Below are 17,500 nucleotides of genomic sequence, written 5' to 3'. Positions count from 1 at the left end.
CTCGGCGTAGATGCGCTGTTCGAAGATCTGGGCGGTGGGCGGCTGGAAATCCGGGTCCAAGTGGAGGCCGTTGGCGGCGGCGGTGGCCCCCATGACGGAGCGGTAGACCTCCATGCCCTCCGGCAGCATGGACTTGATCTTGGGAAGCCAGCGCTTGCGCACCCGCCGGGCGTTGGTGCACATGTCGGCCGCAATGACGTTCATCTCGCTCTCCTTGAAGCTCGGGGCAAAGTTCTGACAGTACACTGCCAAGGAAAGGGAGGTCTAGTTTAGCCTTCATTCAAGGAGTCTCAAGCGAAGGTGTGGGGTGCCAAGGACACCATAAAGAATACCCGCATTGTCAATTCACTACCCTGTTTCCCCGAAAATAAGACATCCCCGAAAAATAAGACCTAGTAGAAGTTTTGCTGAATTGCTAAATATAAGGTCTCCCCCAAAAGTAAGACCTAGCAAAGTTTTTGTTTGGAAGCAGGCCCGCCGAACAGAACACCAGAGCATGCAGGGTTGGTAAATGTACATACCAGTTGTAAAATGGAAATAATGGTAGTAACAAGAAATTCTTGATAGGATTCACAGTTTGTCTGGTTATGCTGGTTTGTGATGACAACTACTGTACAGTATATAATAAATGTTCATTTTTTGTTCAACAATAAATCTTCATGGAAAAATAAGACATCCCCTGAAAATAAGACCTAGCACATCTTTGGGAGCAAAAATTAATATAAGACACTGTCTTATTTTCGGGGAAACACAGTAAGTTAACGTAAAGACACGAAGTCTAGTCGTGTCTAGACTAGGGGTTGGTGCTCATCTCCATTTCTAAACTGAAGAGCCGGCGTTGTCTGTAGACACCTCCAAGGCAGGGCCGGCCCTAGGTAATTTTCAAGTGTAAGAAAATATTTTTGGTGCCTCAAATGCCACCCCCCCCCCCAGAGGTTTGCGCCTTCCGCAATTGCGTAGTTCGCATATAGCTTGAGCCGCCCCTGATCCAAGTTCATGTGGCCACTGGCATGACTGCATGGAGTGCCGTTACCTTCGCACCAGAGCAGTACCTATTGATCTACTGTAACGAAGTGTGAAATTTTTAGTTTACAGATGTCATGTTTGATTGCGTTTTAAAAGGGTCAATATTTCAGTTACTCTGCACTCATGAGTTGGTTGCCATGGAGAAGTGGGCGGAGCCAACTACCGTTTTGGTGGAGGTTTGAAAAAGAAGCAGTCTGTGCCCTGATGAGGTACAGTGAAGACTGACCCTCAGTTGAAGGGATCAGGAAGACTCAAATGCTTATTTTTGAGCCAATTTAAAATAAGTTTGGTGACTTATTTTAAGTTAGTCTGTGCCCTGATGAGGTACAGTGAAGACTGACCCTCAGTTGAAGGGATCAGGGAGATTCAAATGCTTATTTTTGAGTCAATTTAAAATAAGTTTGGTGACTTATTTTAAGGTAGTCTGTGCCCTGATGAGGTACAGTGAAGACTGACCCTCAGTTGAAGGGATCAGGGAGACTCAAATGCTTATTTTTGAGTCAATTTAAAATAAGTTTGGTGACTTATTTTAAGGTAGTCTGTCTCCTTAGTCGCAGAGCCGTTTGGGGCTGATTTACCCTCCCCTCCCTCCTCTGAAGGTAAGAGAGTTTTGAAATTGTGAAACAGAGGTCTCTGCATCTCCACTCTTCTCTCCTTTTTCATGCCTCCAAGGTTTTCAGGCAGGTTACAAAACCCAAAATGGAGATTTCTGGAGCTCGGATCGTCCCCCCTTCCTCCAAAGACCTTCATTCCAGATTTTGCAATAAAATATATAAACTTCTGCCCCTTTCCTCACTTACGTTTCACAGCATTAAGGACCCGGCTGTCGAGAGGCTTTCGACTGGGATCGCTCGTGGAAGACCGGATTCCCGTCCCGCAGCTGTTGGCCAAAGTGTTCCTGTTTCCGGAAGAAGCAAGAATGGAAGCCAAGGTCAGGAGCAAAGCAGCGGGAAAAGAGACCCCATTCACCCGCTTCCCACAACCACAACCCTTGAGAAGAAGAAGAGAAAGATGGAGAAGAAAGAGATGGTGGAGGAAGATGATGGGAGGAAGACAAGAAGAAAAGGGAGAAGAAGAAAAAAGAAGAGAAGAAGGAAAAGAAGAAATATAGATAGACAGGTAGATGAATGGATGGGTGGATGGATGGATGGATAGACATATGAATAGATGGATGGATGGGTAGACAGACGATGGATGGATGGACAGATGGATGGATAGACAGATATCCGAATGGATGGATGGATAGACAGACAGACAGACAGACAGATATCCAGGTGGATGGACGGATGGACAGATGGATGGATAGACAGATGAATAGATGGATGGGTGGATAGATAGACAAATGGATGGATAGATGGATGGATATAGATAGATAGATAGACAGGCAGACAGATAAATGGATGGATGGAAATAGATAGATAGATAGATAGATAGATAGATAGATAGATAGATAGATAGATGGATGGGTGGATAGACAGACAGACAGATATCCAAATGGATGGATAGATGGATGGATGGATAGATAGGTATCTGAATGGATGGATGGATGGATGGATGGATGGATAGATAGATAGATAGATAGATAGATAGATAGATAGATAGATAGATTGATAGATAGATAGATAGATAGATAGATAGATAGATTGATAGATAGATAGATAGATAGATAGATAGATAGATATCAAAATGGATGGATGGATAGATAGACAGACAGATGAATAGATGGATGGATATATGGATAGATGAATGGATGACTGGATAGATAGACAAATGGATGGATGGATGGATGGATGGATATAGATAGATAGATAGATAGATAGATAGATAGATAGATAGATGAATAGATGGATGGATAGACGAATGGATGGATAGAGATGAATAGATGGATGGATAGATGGATATAGATAGACAGACAGACAGATATAGGAGGGGGAGGAGGGGGAGGAAATGAAGGAAGAGAAGGAGGAGAGGAAGGAGATGACGACAATGGAGGAGAAAAAGGAGAAGGCGACGAAGGAGAAGAAGCAGGAGAAGAAAAAGAAAGGAGGAAAAGAAAAAAATAGATACATAGATAGATGGACTGACGAATGGATGGTCGGACAGATAGGAAGATAGATGGATGGACGGATGGATGAACAGATTGATAGATAGACGAAGAAGGAGGAAAAGAAGAAGGAAGAGAAGGAGAAGATGACAATGGAGGAGTAGGAGGTAGAGAAAGAGGATGAAAAGAAGGAGGAAAAGGAGGAAACAACATGAAGAAAGAAGGGGAGGAAAAGGAGGAGAAGGAATAGAAGTTGATGGAGAAAAAGATGACAACTGAGGGAGAGGAGAAAGAGAAGAAAGAAGAAGAGAAAGTGGTGATGGAGGAGGAAGAGAAGGAGAAAAAGGAGATGACACGACGATGGAGAAGGAGAAGAAGGGAAAGAGAAGGAGAAGAAGATGACGCTGGAGGAAAAGGAGGAGGATGTTTACCTGTCGAAGAAGGTGGCCAGGAGGCGCCGGAGGAGGACTTTGTGCTTGACGCCTGCGCACAGGTGGCAATTCATCAGCTGCCCTCGGGTAATGTAGACGCCCGAGCCTGGGAAAGAGAGAGGAGAGAAAGGCCAATGCCATTTAGTCTCTGGGTGGAGGGCTTGGCAAAAGGCACCAAGGATTTGGGAATCTGGGAAACCACAAGCTCAACCTGAGTCAGGAGTGTGATGCAGCAGCAAAAAAGGCCAATACGATCCTAGGCTGCATCAATACACACACTACACACATTATATATATATATATATATATATATGAGAAAGGGGCCTTAGGAGCTCAAAAGCTAAACATGGGTCAAGAGTGTAATGTGGCAGCAAAAAAGGCCAATACGATTCTAGGCCACATCAATACAAATATACATACAGTAGAGTCTCACTTATCCAACATAAACGGGCCGACAGAATGTTGGATAAGCAAATATGTTGGATGATAAGGAGAGATTATGGAGAAGCCTATTAAACATCAAATTAGGTTATGATTTTACAAATTAAGCACCAAAACATCATGTTAGACAACAAATTTGACAGAAAAAGTAATTCAATAGGAAGTAATGTTATGTTGTAATGACTGTATTTACGAATTTAGCACCAAAATATCACGATGTATTGAAAACATTGACTACAAAAATGCCTTGGATAATCCAGAACGTTGGATAAGCGAGTGTTGGATAAGTGAGACTCTACTGTATATATATATATATGAGAAAGGGGCCTTAGGAGCTCACAAGCTGAACATGGGTCAAAGGTGTAATGCGGCAGCGAAAAAGACCAATACGATCCTAGGTTGCATCAATACCAACACACACACACACACACACACCAGTGTATGTATGTACTATATATGTATACATGTATATATATGTGTGTGACAAAGTAATATTGGATATACATGAATGAAACATGTGTGTGTGTGTGTGTGTGTGCGAAAGGGGTCTTAGGAGCTCACAAGCTGAACATGGGTCAAAGGTGTAATGCGGCAGCGAAAAAGGCCCTATTACTACAAATATACATACATATACACACACACACAAATATCAGATATACATGAGTGAAACTATATCTATCTATCTATCTATTTATGAGAGAAAGGGATCTTAAGAGACCACAAGCTGAAACTGAGTCAAGAGTGTGATGCGGCAGCGAAAAAGGCCAATACAATTCTAGGCCGCAGCAATACAAAATATACATAGATACATACATACATATATTTATACACACACACATTAATATCAGATATACATGAGTAAAACTATATATAGATAGATAGTAAGTAAGTAAGTAAGTAAGTAAAAGTTTATTTGTATACCACCCTCTCTCCCGAAAGGGACTCAGGGCGGTTTCCAATATAAAATCAGCATAAAACTTTGTACAATTAAACACTGAAAACACTATAAAACGCTATAAGAATTAAAAACAAAAACAAAACATAACAATTGACTAAAATAATCACATAAACAGAAGGAATATAATCACTCAAATAACATATGATAGATAGATCTTAAGAGACCACAAGCTGAACCTGAGTCAAGAGTGTGATGCGGCAGCGAAAAAGGCCAATACGATTTTTGGCTGCATCAATACAAATCTATATAATATCAGTTATACATGAGTGAAGTCTTTGGAGGGGGATGATGGGAGTTGTAGTCCACCATACCTGCCACGAGTTCGAGTTTCTCGCCAGGGTCGCCTTCGGAGTAGAGCTTGGGGTGGCAGCGGTAGCCGATCTGGCTGATGAGGCTGGCCGGGAGGGCCACCAAGTCGCGGCGGATCAGGACGCACGACCGGCTCTCCAAGGGCACCGGCTCCGGCTTCTCTGGAGGCCCTTGCGGGAGAAAGGAGAACGAGACGCGAAATGAGGAATTGGGTGTGTCAGAAGCCCGCCTATGTGGTGCTGCAGCAATATAATCCAAGCCCTGCCAAAGAAACCATGGAACAGGAGCAAGGACAAGAAGCTGTGCCACTGTTATCAAGCGAAAGCTCACTTAGTGCAAAATGCAATAGAAGTCTTCAATAGAGAGGAAATTGCTGAATTTTCAAGGCAACAAGCTTAGAGCTCTTTGCCCTAATTTAGACAGTGAAAATGCATATCTATATATATAAAAGAGTGATGGCATCAGGGCAGCGGACAAAACAACAAAACTACAGGCCCCCCCAACCTCTAAATTTGACAACACAACCCATCATTCACGGCTCTAGGTTGATACAACAAAAAGAAAAGAAAAATAAAGTCCTAATTAGAGAGAGAGGAATAATTGCTTTTATCCAATTGCTGCCAGTTAGAAGGCTAAGCTCCTCCAACTTGGTCTCCTAGCAACCCAATAAAAATAATAAAAAACACTAAAAAATAATAAAAAACACTAAAAAATTAATACAATAAAATACTGTAATAACAGAAAATAACTAAAAATAATACAAGAAAATAATAAAATATAATAAATAAAAAGATAAACAGAGGCTGGATGGCCATCTGTCGGGGGTGCTATGAATGCGATTTCCTGCTTCTTGGCAGGGGGTTGGACTAGATGGCCCATGAGGTCTCTTCCAACTATACTAGTCTATGATTCTATGATTCTATAACTTACAATAAAATTAATAAAAAAATACAAATGTCAAATAAAAAATACACAACAATTTTTAACCAATACCACCACCACTTTGCCACAGCAACGCGTGGCCGGGCACAGCTAGTGAGTATATATAACCTTAGTTTGATACAATACAGTAGAGTCTCACTTATCCAACATAAACGGGCCAGCAGAATGTTGGATAAGCAAATATGTTGGATAATAAGGAGGCATTAAGGAAAAGCCTATTAAACATCAAATTAGATTATGATTTTACAAATTAAGCACCAAAACATCATGTTATACAACAAATTTGACAGAAAAAGTAGTTCAATACGCAGTAATGCTATGTAGTAATTGCTGTATTTACGAATTTAGCACCAAAATATCACGATATATTGAAAACATTGATGACAAAAATGGCTTGGATAATCCAGAGGCTTGGATAAGTGAGGCTTGGATTAGTGAGACTCTACTGTATCACTTTGCATGCAAATAGCAGATTCCCTATGGACATACTATGTCCAGTGACAACCTCTCTCATGTGTATGAATGCAGAAATCCAAAATAATAACAGTAAAAGTTGTATAGTTTTTCCAGAAAAGAATTTAGTATATTTTCTGAACAACTTGTGCTTGGCTGGCGGAATTTATAGGACTTGCAATTCACCTACATCCAGAGCACACTATTTATTTATTATTTTATTTTATTTACAACATTTATATCCTGCTCTTCTCACCCCGGAGGGGACTCAGAGAGGCTTACAAATCAAATGAACATACAATATATTATTAGCATAGCACAATATAAGCATTAAATCACTATATTGTACTATATCATTATATGGTAATATTATTAGTAATATTACATTTAATATATAATATATGATTAATATTATTACCATATATACTCGAGTATAAGCCGGCCTGTTTATGTTGGATAAACAAGACTCTACTGTAATGATGATCACGGTGATACTCAAGATAATGACATCATGATAACAATAAATATTTAAAATAAATGGTTATGATAACAATCATAATAATAATAATAATAATAATAATAATAATATCAAACACAGTAGAGTCTCACTTATCCAACATAAACAGGCCAGCAGAATGTTGGATAAGCAAATATGTTGGATAATAAGGAGGCATTAAGGAAAAGCCTATTAAACATCAAATTAGGTTATGATTTTACAAATTAAGCACCAAAACATCATGTTATACAACAAATTTGACAGAAAAAGTAGTTCAATACACAGTAATGCTATGTAGTAATTACTGTATTTACAAATTTAGCACCAAAATATCATGATGTATTGAAAACACTGACTACAAAAATGCATTGGATAATCCAGAACGTTGGATAAGTGAGTGTTGGATAAGTGAGACTCTACTGTATATAAATATAATAAATATAATATAGGATAATAATACAAGTAATAATAAATAGAGTAAAATAATAAATGCAATAATAATAATAATAATAATAATATCAGAGTGAAATAATAAATGTATTAATTATAATAATAAAAATAAAGTAAATGTAATAGTAGCAATAATAATACAGAAAAATAACACATGTAATAATACCAATAATAATAGAGAAAAATAATAAATGTACCATATAGTCTCGAGTATAAGCTGACCCAAATATAAGCCAAGCAGGACCCTCACCCGAGTATAAGCCGAGGGGGGCTTTTTCAGTCTTAAAAAAAGGGCTGAAAAACTAGGCTTATACTTGAGTATATATAGTAATAATAATAAACATGATGATAACAATAGTATAGTTCATGCAAAAGCTTTGAATTTATAAAAATCAATACCCCATCCCACCTCCCAAGCGTCCTTTTCCTAATGAAGTTTTGCATTTCAAATACCTAGAAGTCCTTAGGGACATTAAACAGTTTTTTTAATGAATCCAAGCCAAATAAATGGGGTAAATTCAGGCGGAAACATTCTCCATCACAGCCGCATTGCCAAGGAAAGCTGCTACTTCAGCAAAAAGGCCTCCACCATTTGATTCTTTCGGCCCTTCCGCAAGGCAAAGCGCTTGCATTCAGGCTTACAAACACCAATTGCAGAAATGAGACAATATACAAGATATAGCCCCGTTCGTATTTGTCGTATTGGTCAAGCCATCGGCAATTCCTAGCAAAATCAATGTAAACGGCCTGCCTGCCTGCAGCATTGGTTAAATCTGCCCTTTTTCGTGTGCTTTTGCTGCAGAAAGGGAACCCTCCCTTGGTTTGCCCCAGTTAATCCCAAAAGAAAGAAAGAAAGAAAGAAAGAAAGAAAGAAAGAAAGAAAGAAAGAAAGAAAGAAAGAAAGGAAGGGAAAAATCTTTGGCCCAAACAGCCCCTGGTTGTTTGTCTTCTCAAGTCGTTGACAATCCTAGATTCCTAAGGTTTTCCTAGGGAATCTCAAGAGGGGCTTTTGATGGTCTCCCTTCCAAGCGCCATCCAGGCCTGACCCTGCTTAGCTTCCTAGGTATATGAAAATATATTTATACCCATACACATATCTATTTATATAGATAAATACCCATAGACACAATATCAATAGGTACCCATAAAATATATTTATATCCACACACAACACACACACACATATATATACTGTATATAAAAATATATTTATACCCATACACATATCTATCTATATAGATAAATACTCATAGACACAATATCAACAGATACCCAAAATATATTTATACCCATACACATATCTATCTATATAGATAAATACCCATAGACATAATATCAATAGGTACCCATAAAATATATTTATATCCATACACTACACACACACACACACACACACATATATATACTGTATATAAAAATATATTTATACCCATACACATATCTATTTATATAGATAAATACCCATAGACACAATATCAATAGGTACCCATAAAATATATTTATATCTATGCACAACACACACACACATATATATACTGTATATAAAATATATTTATACACATACACATATCTATCTATATAAATACCCATAGACACAATATCAATAGGTACCCATAAAATATATTTATATCTATACACAACACACACACACATATATATACTGTATATAAAATATATTTATACACATACACATATCTATCTATATAAATACCCATAGACACAATATCAATAGGTACCCATAAAATATATTTATATCCATACACAACACACACACACATATATATATACTGTATATAAAAATATATTTATTCCCATACACATATCTATCTATATAGATAAATACCCATAGACACAATATCAACAGATACCCATAAAATATATTTATATCCATACACAACGCACACACACATATATATACTGTATATAAAAATATATTTATACCCATACACATATCTATCTATATAGATAAATACTCATAGACACAATATCAACAGATACCCAAAAATATATTTATATCCACACACAACACACACACACACACACACACACACATATATATACAGTAGAGTCTCACTTATCCAAAATAAATGGGCCGGCAGAACGTTGGATAAGCGAAAATGTTGGATAATATGGAGGGATTGAGGAAAAGCCTATTAGACATCAAATTATGTTATAATTTTACAAATTAAGCACCAAAACATCATGTTATACAAAAAATTGACAATAAAGCAGTTCAATACACGGTAATGTTATGTAGTAGTTACTGTATTTACGAATTTAGCACCAAAACATTGCAATGCATTGAAAACATTGACTACAAAAACATTGACTACTAATAGAGATAGCTAGCATTTGGGCTTTCTGAGCATACCCCAATAATAATAATAATAATAATAATAATAATAATAATCCAGCATATCTATCTTGTTTGCTGTGGCATAATAAAATAATAATATAATTAATATCCTACTTTCCTCTTATGCATAATCGAGTAGCTAGCATTTGAGCTTTCTGGGCATACCCCAATAATAATAATAATAATAATAATAATAATAATAATAATAATAATAATAGTAATAATAATCCAGCATATCTATCTTGTTTGCTGTGTCATACAATAAAATAATAATTTAATTAATATCCTACTTTCCTCTTATGCATAATCGGGATAGCTAGCGTTTGAGCTTTCTGGACCTACCCCAATAATAATAATAATAATAATAATAATAATAATCCAGCATATCTATCTTGTTTGTTGTGTCATACAATAAAATAATAATATAATTAATATCCTACTTTCCTTATATGCATAATCGAGATAGCTAGTGTTTGAGCTTTCTGGGCATACCCCAATAATAATAATAATAATAATAATAATAATAATAATAATAATATTCCACTTTTCTCTAATGGAGGTAGCGAGAGCTTGGACCTTACCGGCATACCCGCCACTGGCCTTGATGTACATCTGCTGTCCGCCGTATTGGTCCTCGGCCATCGTGTCGTAGGCCTCGTCCTCCTCCTCGTCCTCCTCGTTGTGGTAGGAGGTGGGGCTGTCGGTGGTGGGCAGGCTGCTGGCCCCGGGGCTGGTGCGCTCCCCTTGCGAGTACGGCCCCGCCGCGGGGGCCCCGGGCACGAGGGCGGCCAGGCCGGGCACCCCGTAGTAGGAGACCCGGGACAGCCTCAGGGGCCCCCCGCCGTCGGCCCCGCCGCCCCCGCCTCCCCTCTTGGGGTGCAGCTCCAGGTTTTCGTGCTTGACCCTGGCCAGGAGTGGGAGCGGGGCCGCGGCGGCATAGGGGGCGGCCTGCAGCGGGTTGCAGGGGCTCTGGGGCTCGGAGCCGGGGTCCTCGGTGGCGGCGGTTTGGGAGTCACAGTGCGGGGAGCTGACCTTGAACATGAGGTCGGTGCCCTTCTCCACGATGTGCTGGATCTGGAGGAAGCCGGCCGTGTACATGACCACCAACTGCTCGCTGGCCGCCATGGTCAGCTTGCCCGTGTAGCAGAAGGAGAGGATCTGCTGGAAGCAGGCGGGCGGCACCGAGCCGGGCAGCTCAAAGGCGCTCTTGCTGTTGCCGCTGAAGAGGTCCCGGAAGTAGAGGCTGCTGGCCGCCAGGACTGCCCGGTGGGCCTTGAAGGCCTGGCCCTTCACCACGATGGAGACATCGCAGTAGAGGCCCAGCAGACGCTGCTCGTTCAGCGAGCCCAGCACCGTGTTCCCAAAGTTGGGGATCTCGATGTGCAGCAGCTGCGACGACATGGCGTCCGGGGGGGGAGGAAGGCGGCTCCTCAGGCGGTCACGGCAGCGGCGGCGGCGGAGTCACAAGGAGGGAGCATCTGCGGAGAGGAAAGCGGAGCAGGGTCAGACCAACAACAGAGGCACATGGGACATCCAGTCCAACACCCTGCCATGCAAGCACAATCAAAGCACCCCTGACAGATGGCCATCCAGCCTCTGTTGCATTTATTTCTACCATTATGGTGGCTTTTGACAAAAATGTGGTCACTAAAATATCAATTATATATATTATAGAGAAGCTCACAAATCAAAAGGTAAAGGTAATAATAATAATAATAATAATAATGCTCGACAGTGGCATTGAAGAAGGGAAAAATCATTGAAAGTGAGGGCATAAATATGCCTAATGGCCAAACAATAAAGTGTCACCAGCCAGAGGCCTATAAATATCTGGGCATATTACAGCTGGACAACATCAAGCATGAACATGTGAAGACTGTGGTCAGCAAAGAATACACACAAAGGGTCAGAAAAATTCTCCAAAGCAAGCTCAATGGAGGCAACACCATCAAGGCCATAAACACCTGGGCCATACCTGTCATAAGAGATACTGCTGGCATTATAAATTGGACACAGGTGGAACTGGACAATTTGGACAGAAAAACAAGGAAACTCATGACCATTGATCATTCACTGCACCCTCGCAGTGATGTTGACCGGCTATATCTGCCTAGAAGATCAGGAGGCAGAGGACTCTTACAAGTAAAACAAGCAGTCAAAGAAGAAGAACATGCCCTGGCAGAATATGTCAAGCAAAGCGAAGAACCTGCTTTGATTGAAGTCAAAAATCAGAAACTCCTCAAAGCACAGCAGACAAAAAACCAGTACAAGAAAACCGCACTACAAACTAGAGCTGACAGCTGGCACAACAAAACACTGCATGGAAAGTTCCTTGACAAAATTGAAGGAAAAGCTGACAAGGAAAAGACCTGGCTCTGGCTCACGAATGGGACCCTGAAGAAGGAGACAGAAGGCCTGATCCTTGCAGCCCAGGAGCAAGACATCAGGACAAATGCAATTAAGGCCAAGATCGAAAAATCAGCTGATGACTCAAAATGCAGACTGTGCAAGGAAACCGACGAAACCATGGATCATATCCTCAGCTGCTGTAAGAAAATTGCACAGACAGACTACAAACAGAGGGACAACCATGTGGCCCAAATGATTCATTGGAACTTATGCCTCAAGTCCCACCTCCCAGCAGTAAAGAACTGGTGGGATCACAAACCTGCAAAAGTATTGGAAAACGAGCACACAAAGATACTGTGGGACTTCCGAATCCAGACTGACAAAGTTCTGGAACACAACACACCAGACATCACAGTTGTGGAAAAGAAAAAGGTTTGGATCATTGATGTCGCCATCCCAGGTGACAGTCGCATTGACGAAAAACAACAGGAAAAACTCAGCCGCTATCAGGACCTCAAGATTGAACTTCAGAGACTCTGGCAGAAACAAGTGCAGGTGGTCCTGGTGGTGATCGGCACACTGGGTGCCATGCCAAAAAATCTCAGCTGGCATTTGGAAACAATAGATATTGACAAAATTATGATCTGCCAACTGCAAAAGGCCACCCGACTGGGACCTGCGCGCATCATCCGAAAATACATCACACAGTCCTAGACACTTGGGAAGTGTTCGACTTGGGATTTTGTGAAACGAAATCCAGCATGTCAATCTTGTTTGATGTGTCATACAATAATAATAATAATAATAATAATAATAATAATAATAATAATAATAATAATAAGATTAAAATAAATGCAATAGTAGCAACAATAATAGAGAAAAATAATAAATGTAATAATACCAATAATAATAGAGAAAAATAATAAATGTACCATATATTATTTAGTATAAGCTGACGCAAACATAAGCCAACCAGGACCCTCACCCGAGTATAAGCTGAGGGGGGCTTTTTCAATCTTAAAAAAGGGCTGAAAAACTAGGCTTATACTCAAGTATATACAGTACCTCACAACCTCTGAGGATGCCTTCCATAGATGTGGGCGAAACATCAGGAGAGAATGCTTCTGGAACATGGCCATACAGCCCGGAAAACATACAATTATTCCTAAAGATACCTTTTCTTTCCCTAGAATTGAATGCAGCAAGTTTTGTGCTGGGCAGTGAAGTTTTTAAAATGTCCCAACACTGCGGTAGTTTGGCATCATATAATAAAAACGGAGGAAGGATGGAAAAGAGATGCTTAGTTCCTATAGGGTCCCTATATGGTCCTCGATGTTTGGCACGGGATCCCCATTGAAAGGGTTGAGGCAGCCGCCTCGCTGCAAAGGTTTGCCTTCCATAAACACCTGCTTCTCTTTCTCTCGCGGCTTTGCATCAAAACTGCAGCAGGAGCTATTTTGGGATCCTCCTGGAAGCATCGTCTCGAACGGAATCCCCTAAAAAACAATCCACACTAAATGGGGCCACAAAAATCAGGGAGACGAGGGGGCTACGCGGCATGCTTTCCCCCCTGGGATGCAATAGGCAACCCCACTGGCGGCTTGGAGATATTATGGGGTTTCCAATAAATAATAATAATAAGCAGTCAAAGAACATGCCCTGGCAGAATATGTAAAGCAAAGTGAAGAACCTGCTTTGATTGAAGTCAAAACTCAGAAACTCCTCAAAGCACAGCAGACAAAAAACCAGTACAAGAAAGCCACACTACAAACTAGTGCTGACAGCTGTCACAACAAAACATTGCATGGAAAGTTCCTTGACAAAATTGAAGGAAAGGCGGATAAGGAGAAGACCTGACTATGGCTTACGATTGGGACCCTGAAGAAGGAGACAGAAGGCCTGATCCTTGCAGCCCAGGAGCAAGACATCAGGACAAATAATAATAATAATAATAATAATAATAATAATAATAATAATAATAATGGGACTCTGAAGAAGGAGACAGAAGGCCTGATCCTTGCAGCCCAGGAGCAAGACATCAGGACAAATAATAATAATAATAATAATAATAATAATAATAATAATAATAATAATAATAATAATAATAATAATGGGACTCTGAAGAAGGAGACAGAAGGCCTGATCCTTGCAGCCCAGGAGCAAGACATCAGGACAAAGGCAATTCAGGCCAAGATCGAAAAATCAACTGATGACCCAAAATGCAGACTCTGCAAGGAAACCGACGAAACCATGGATCATATCCTCAGCTGCTGTAAGAAAATTGCACAGACAGACTACAAACAGAGGCACAACTATGTGGCCCAAATGATCCATTGGAAATTATGCCTCAAGTCCCACCTCCCAGCAGCAAAGAACTGAGATGGTGGTGGGATAGAAAAATAAATTATTATTATTATTATTATTATTATTATTATTATTAACTATGGAACCCTTCTGGTCCTAAGCATTTTGGATATGAGAGACTCAAAGTTGTATTGAATGAGTTCACCCAGAATTGTATAATAATAATAGTAGTAGTAATAATAATAATAATAATAATAATAATAATAATAATAGTAATTTATTTATAGGCAGCCCTATCTCCCTGAGAGGACTCAGGGTGGCTTCCAAATCAAACATTCAAAGCCTTGGGTTGCTGTGAGTTTTCCGGGCTGTCTGGCCATGTTCCAGTAGCATTCTCTCCTGACGTTTTGCCCACATCTATGGCAGGCATCCTCAGAGGTTGTGAGATATGAGGATGCCTGCCATAGATGTGGGCGAAATGTCAGGAGAGAATGCTTCTGGAACATGGTCAGACAGCCTGGAAAACTCACAGCAACCCAGTGATTCCGGCCATGAAAGCCTTTGACAACACAATAATAATAATAATAATAATAATAATCAAACTACAATCTAAATCAGGACCCCTACTGAGTCCCATTTCAACTATGATACAAACTGATCCTACCCCAGTACAATATAAACTGCAATCCAAATCAATACCCATATTGAATCCTATGTAAACTATAATCCAAATCATTAACCATAACCATATAGAGTCTTATTTAAACTATGAACCCCAATTGGTCTCCCTACTGAATTGGATTTAAACTATAATTCAAGCCGGTGCCCCCACTGAGTCTCATTTAAACTACAAGCCAAACTGGTACCAAGTCCCATTTACACCAGAGATCCAAATTAGAACCAATATTGAGTCCTGTTTAAACTGTCATCCAAACCAGTGCCCTATTGAAATGACAACCAATACCCATATTGAATCCTAATCAGTATTGAATCCAGTTTAAACTACAACCCAAATCAAGATCACAGAGCATCCTATAAGTCACACAGAGTCCGACATAAATCACGATCCAAATTATAACCAATCTTGTGTCTGATTTAAACTACAACTTACACCGGTGTCCCCATTGAGTCCCTATTGAAACGACAACTAATACCCATATTGAATCCTATTTCTCTATAATCCGTATTGAATTCAGTTTAAACTATGACCCAAATCAAGACCACAGAGAGTGCTGTAAGTCACACAGAGTCTGACATAAATCAGGATCCAAATTAGAACCGGAATTGCATCCGATTAAAACTACAACTCACACCAGTGTCCACATTGAGTCCCTATTGAAATGACAACTAATAACCATATTGAATCCTATTTCTCTATAATCAGTATTGAATCCAGTTTAAACTACGATCCAAATCAAGACCACAGAGTTTGACATAAATCAGGATCCAAATTATAACCAATCTTGCATCCGATTTAAACTACAACTCACACCGGTGTCCCCATTGAGTTCCTATTGAAACGACAACTAATAACCACATTGAATGCTATTTCTCTATAATCAGAATTGAATCCAGTTTAAACTACAATCCAAATCAAGACCACAGAGTCCGACATAAATCAGGATCCGAATTGCATCCGATTTAAACTACAACTCACACCGGTGTCCCCATTGAGTCCCTATTGAAACGACAACCAATACCCATATTGAATCCTATTTCTCTATAATCTATATTGAGTCCAGTTTAAACTACGATCCAAATCAAGACCACAGAGAGTCCTATAAGTCACACAGAATCTGACATAAATCAAGATCCAAATTATAACCAATCTTGTGTCCAATTTAAACTACAACTCACACCAGTGTCCCCATTGAGTCCCTATTGAAACGACAACCAATACCCACACTGAATTCTATTTCTCTCTAATCCGTACTGAATCCAGTTTAAACTACGATCCAAATCAAGACCACAGAGAGTCCTATAAGTCACACAGTGTCCGACATAAATCAGGATCCAAATTAGAACCGGAATTGTGTCCGATTTAAACTACAAGTCACACTGGTGTCCCCATTGAGTCCCTATTGAAACGACAACTAATAACCACATTGAATGCTATTTCTCTATAATCAGAATTGAATCCAGTTTAAACTACGATCCAAATCAAGACCACAGAGTCCGACATAAATCAGGATCCAAATTGCATCCTATTTAAACTACAACTCACACCGGTGTCCCCATTGAGTCCCTATTGAAACGACAACTAATAACCACATTGAATGCTATTTCTCTATAATCAGTATTGAATCCAGTTTAAACTACAACCCAAATCAAGATCACAGAGAGTCCTATAAGTCACACAGAGTCCAACATAAATCAGGATCCAAATTAGAACCGGAATTGCGTCCGATTTAAACTACAACTCACACCAGTGTCCCCATTGAGTCCCATTAAAACTGCATTCAGACTGGTCCCGATGTGGAGTCCTATTTAATCCAATTGGGAGTAGGATCCAAAGAGAGCGAAGGGTTGCTTGCTGCCTGTGTTGCCTCTGCAATGCACAAAATCCTGCAAATAAAATCAAAACAAAACCTCCCAAAAACTTCCTTTTTTCTCCGACCCTCTTTGGGGAAACGTACCTCGAAATCCGTGTTTCCATATCCTCTTCCCGGGGAAAGTGTGTGTTTGCATGTGTGTGTGTCTTATAATAATAATAACAACAACAATAATAATAAAAAGGCCGGCCTCCAGTGTGTGTGTGTGTGTCTCTTTCTCTCTCCAAGTCAAATCTCGGCACAAAAGCATCTCCGGATGCCGTTCTTCTTCTCGCTAACACTCAAGCCATTCTCTGCAATGAATGGAGCCCTTTCATAGGAAAACTCAAAGCCAAGGCGAGTTCTTTTTTTTTTCAGGGGGGAGGATAGGAAAAAGAAAGAAAGAAAGA

At 40.0% G+C, this 17,500-nt stretch overlaps 1 protein-coding gene across 4 annotated transcripts in view; it reads right to left on the bottom strand.

The window, feature by feature from the left end:
* Positions 1–17,500, bottom strand: part of nacc2 (NACC family member 2) — a 55,925-nt gene that overhangs the window by 9,576 nt on the left and 28,849 nt on the right. For 2 of the 4 annotated variants that reach the window (XM_062959919.1, XM_062959921.1), the window contains exons 2-6: positions 10,488–11,384; positions 5,212–5,379; positions 3,502–3,607; positions 1,827–1,924; positions 1–245 (exon numbers count right to left, since the gene is read on the bottom strand). The exon at positions 1–245 is cut by the window's left edge and continues 9,576 nt beyond it. In XM_062959919.1, the coding sequence (XP_062815989.1) occupies positions 1–245; positions 1,827–1,924; positions 3,502–3,607; positions 5,212–5,379; positions 10,488–11,307 (1,437 nt within the window). In that variant the 5' untranslated portion in view covers positions 11,308–11,384. The other 2 variants (XM_062959920.1, XM_062959922.1) reach the window with 2 other exon arrangements.

Source organism: Anolis carolinensis, unplaced genomic scaffold, assembly GCF_035594765.1.
Source record: "Anolis carolinensis isolate JA03-04 unplaced genomic scaffold, rAnoCar3.1.pri scaffold_7, whole genome shotgun sequence".
In the NCBI taxonomy this organism is placed as follows: Eukaryota; Metazoa; Chordata; class Lepidosauria; order Squamata; family Dactyloidae; genus Anolis; species Anolis carolinensis.
This window is presented reverse-complemented; position numbering and strand designations above follow the sequence as displayed.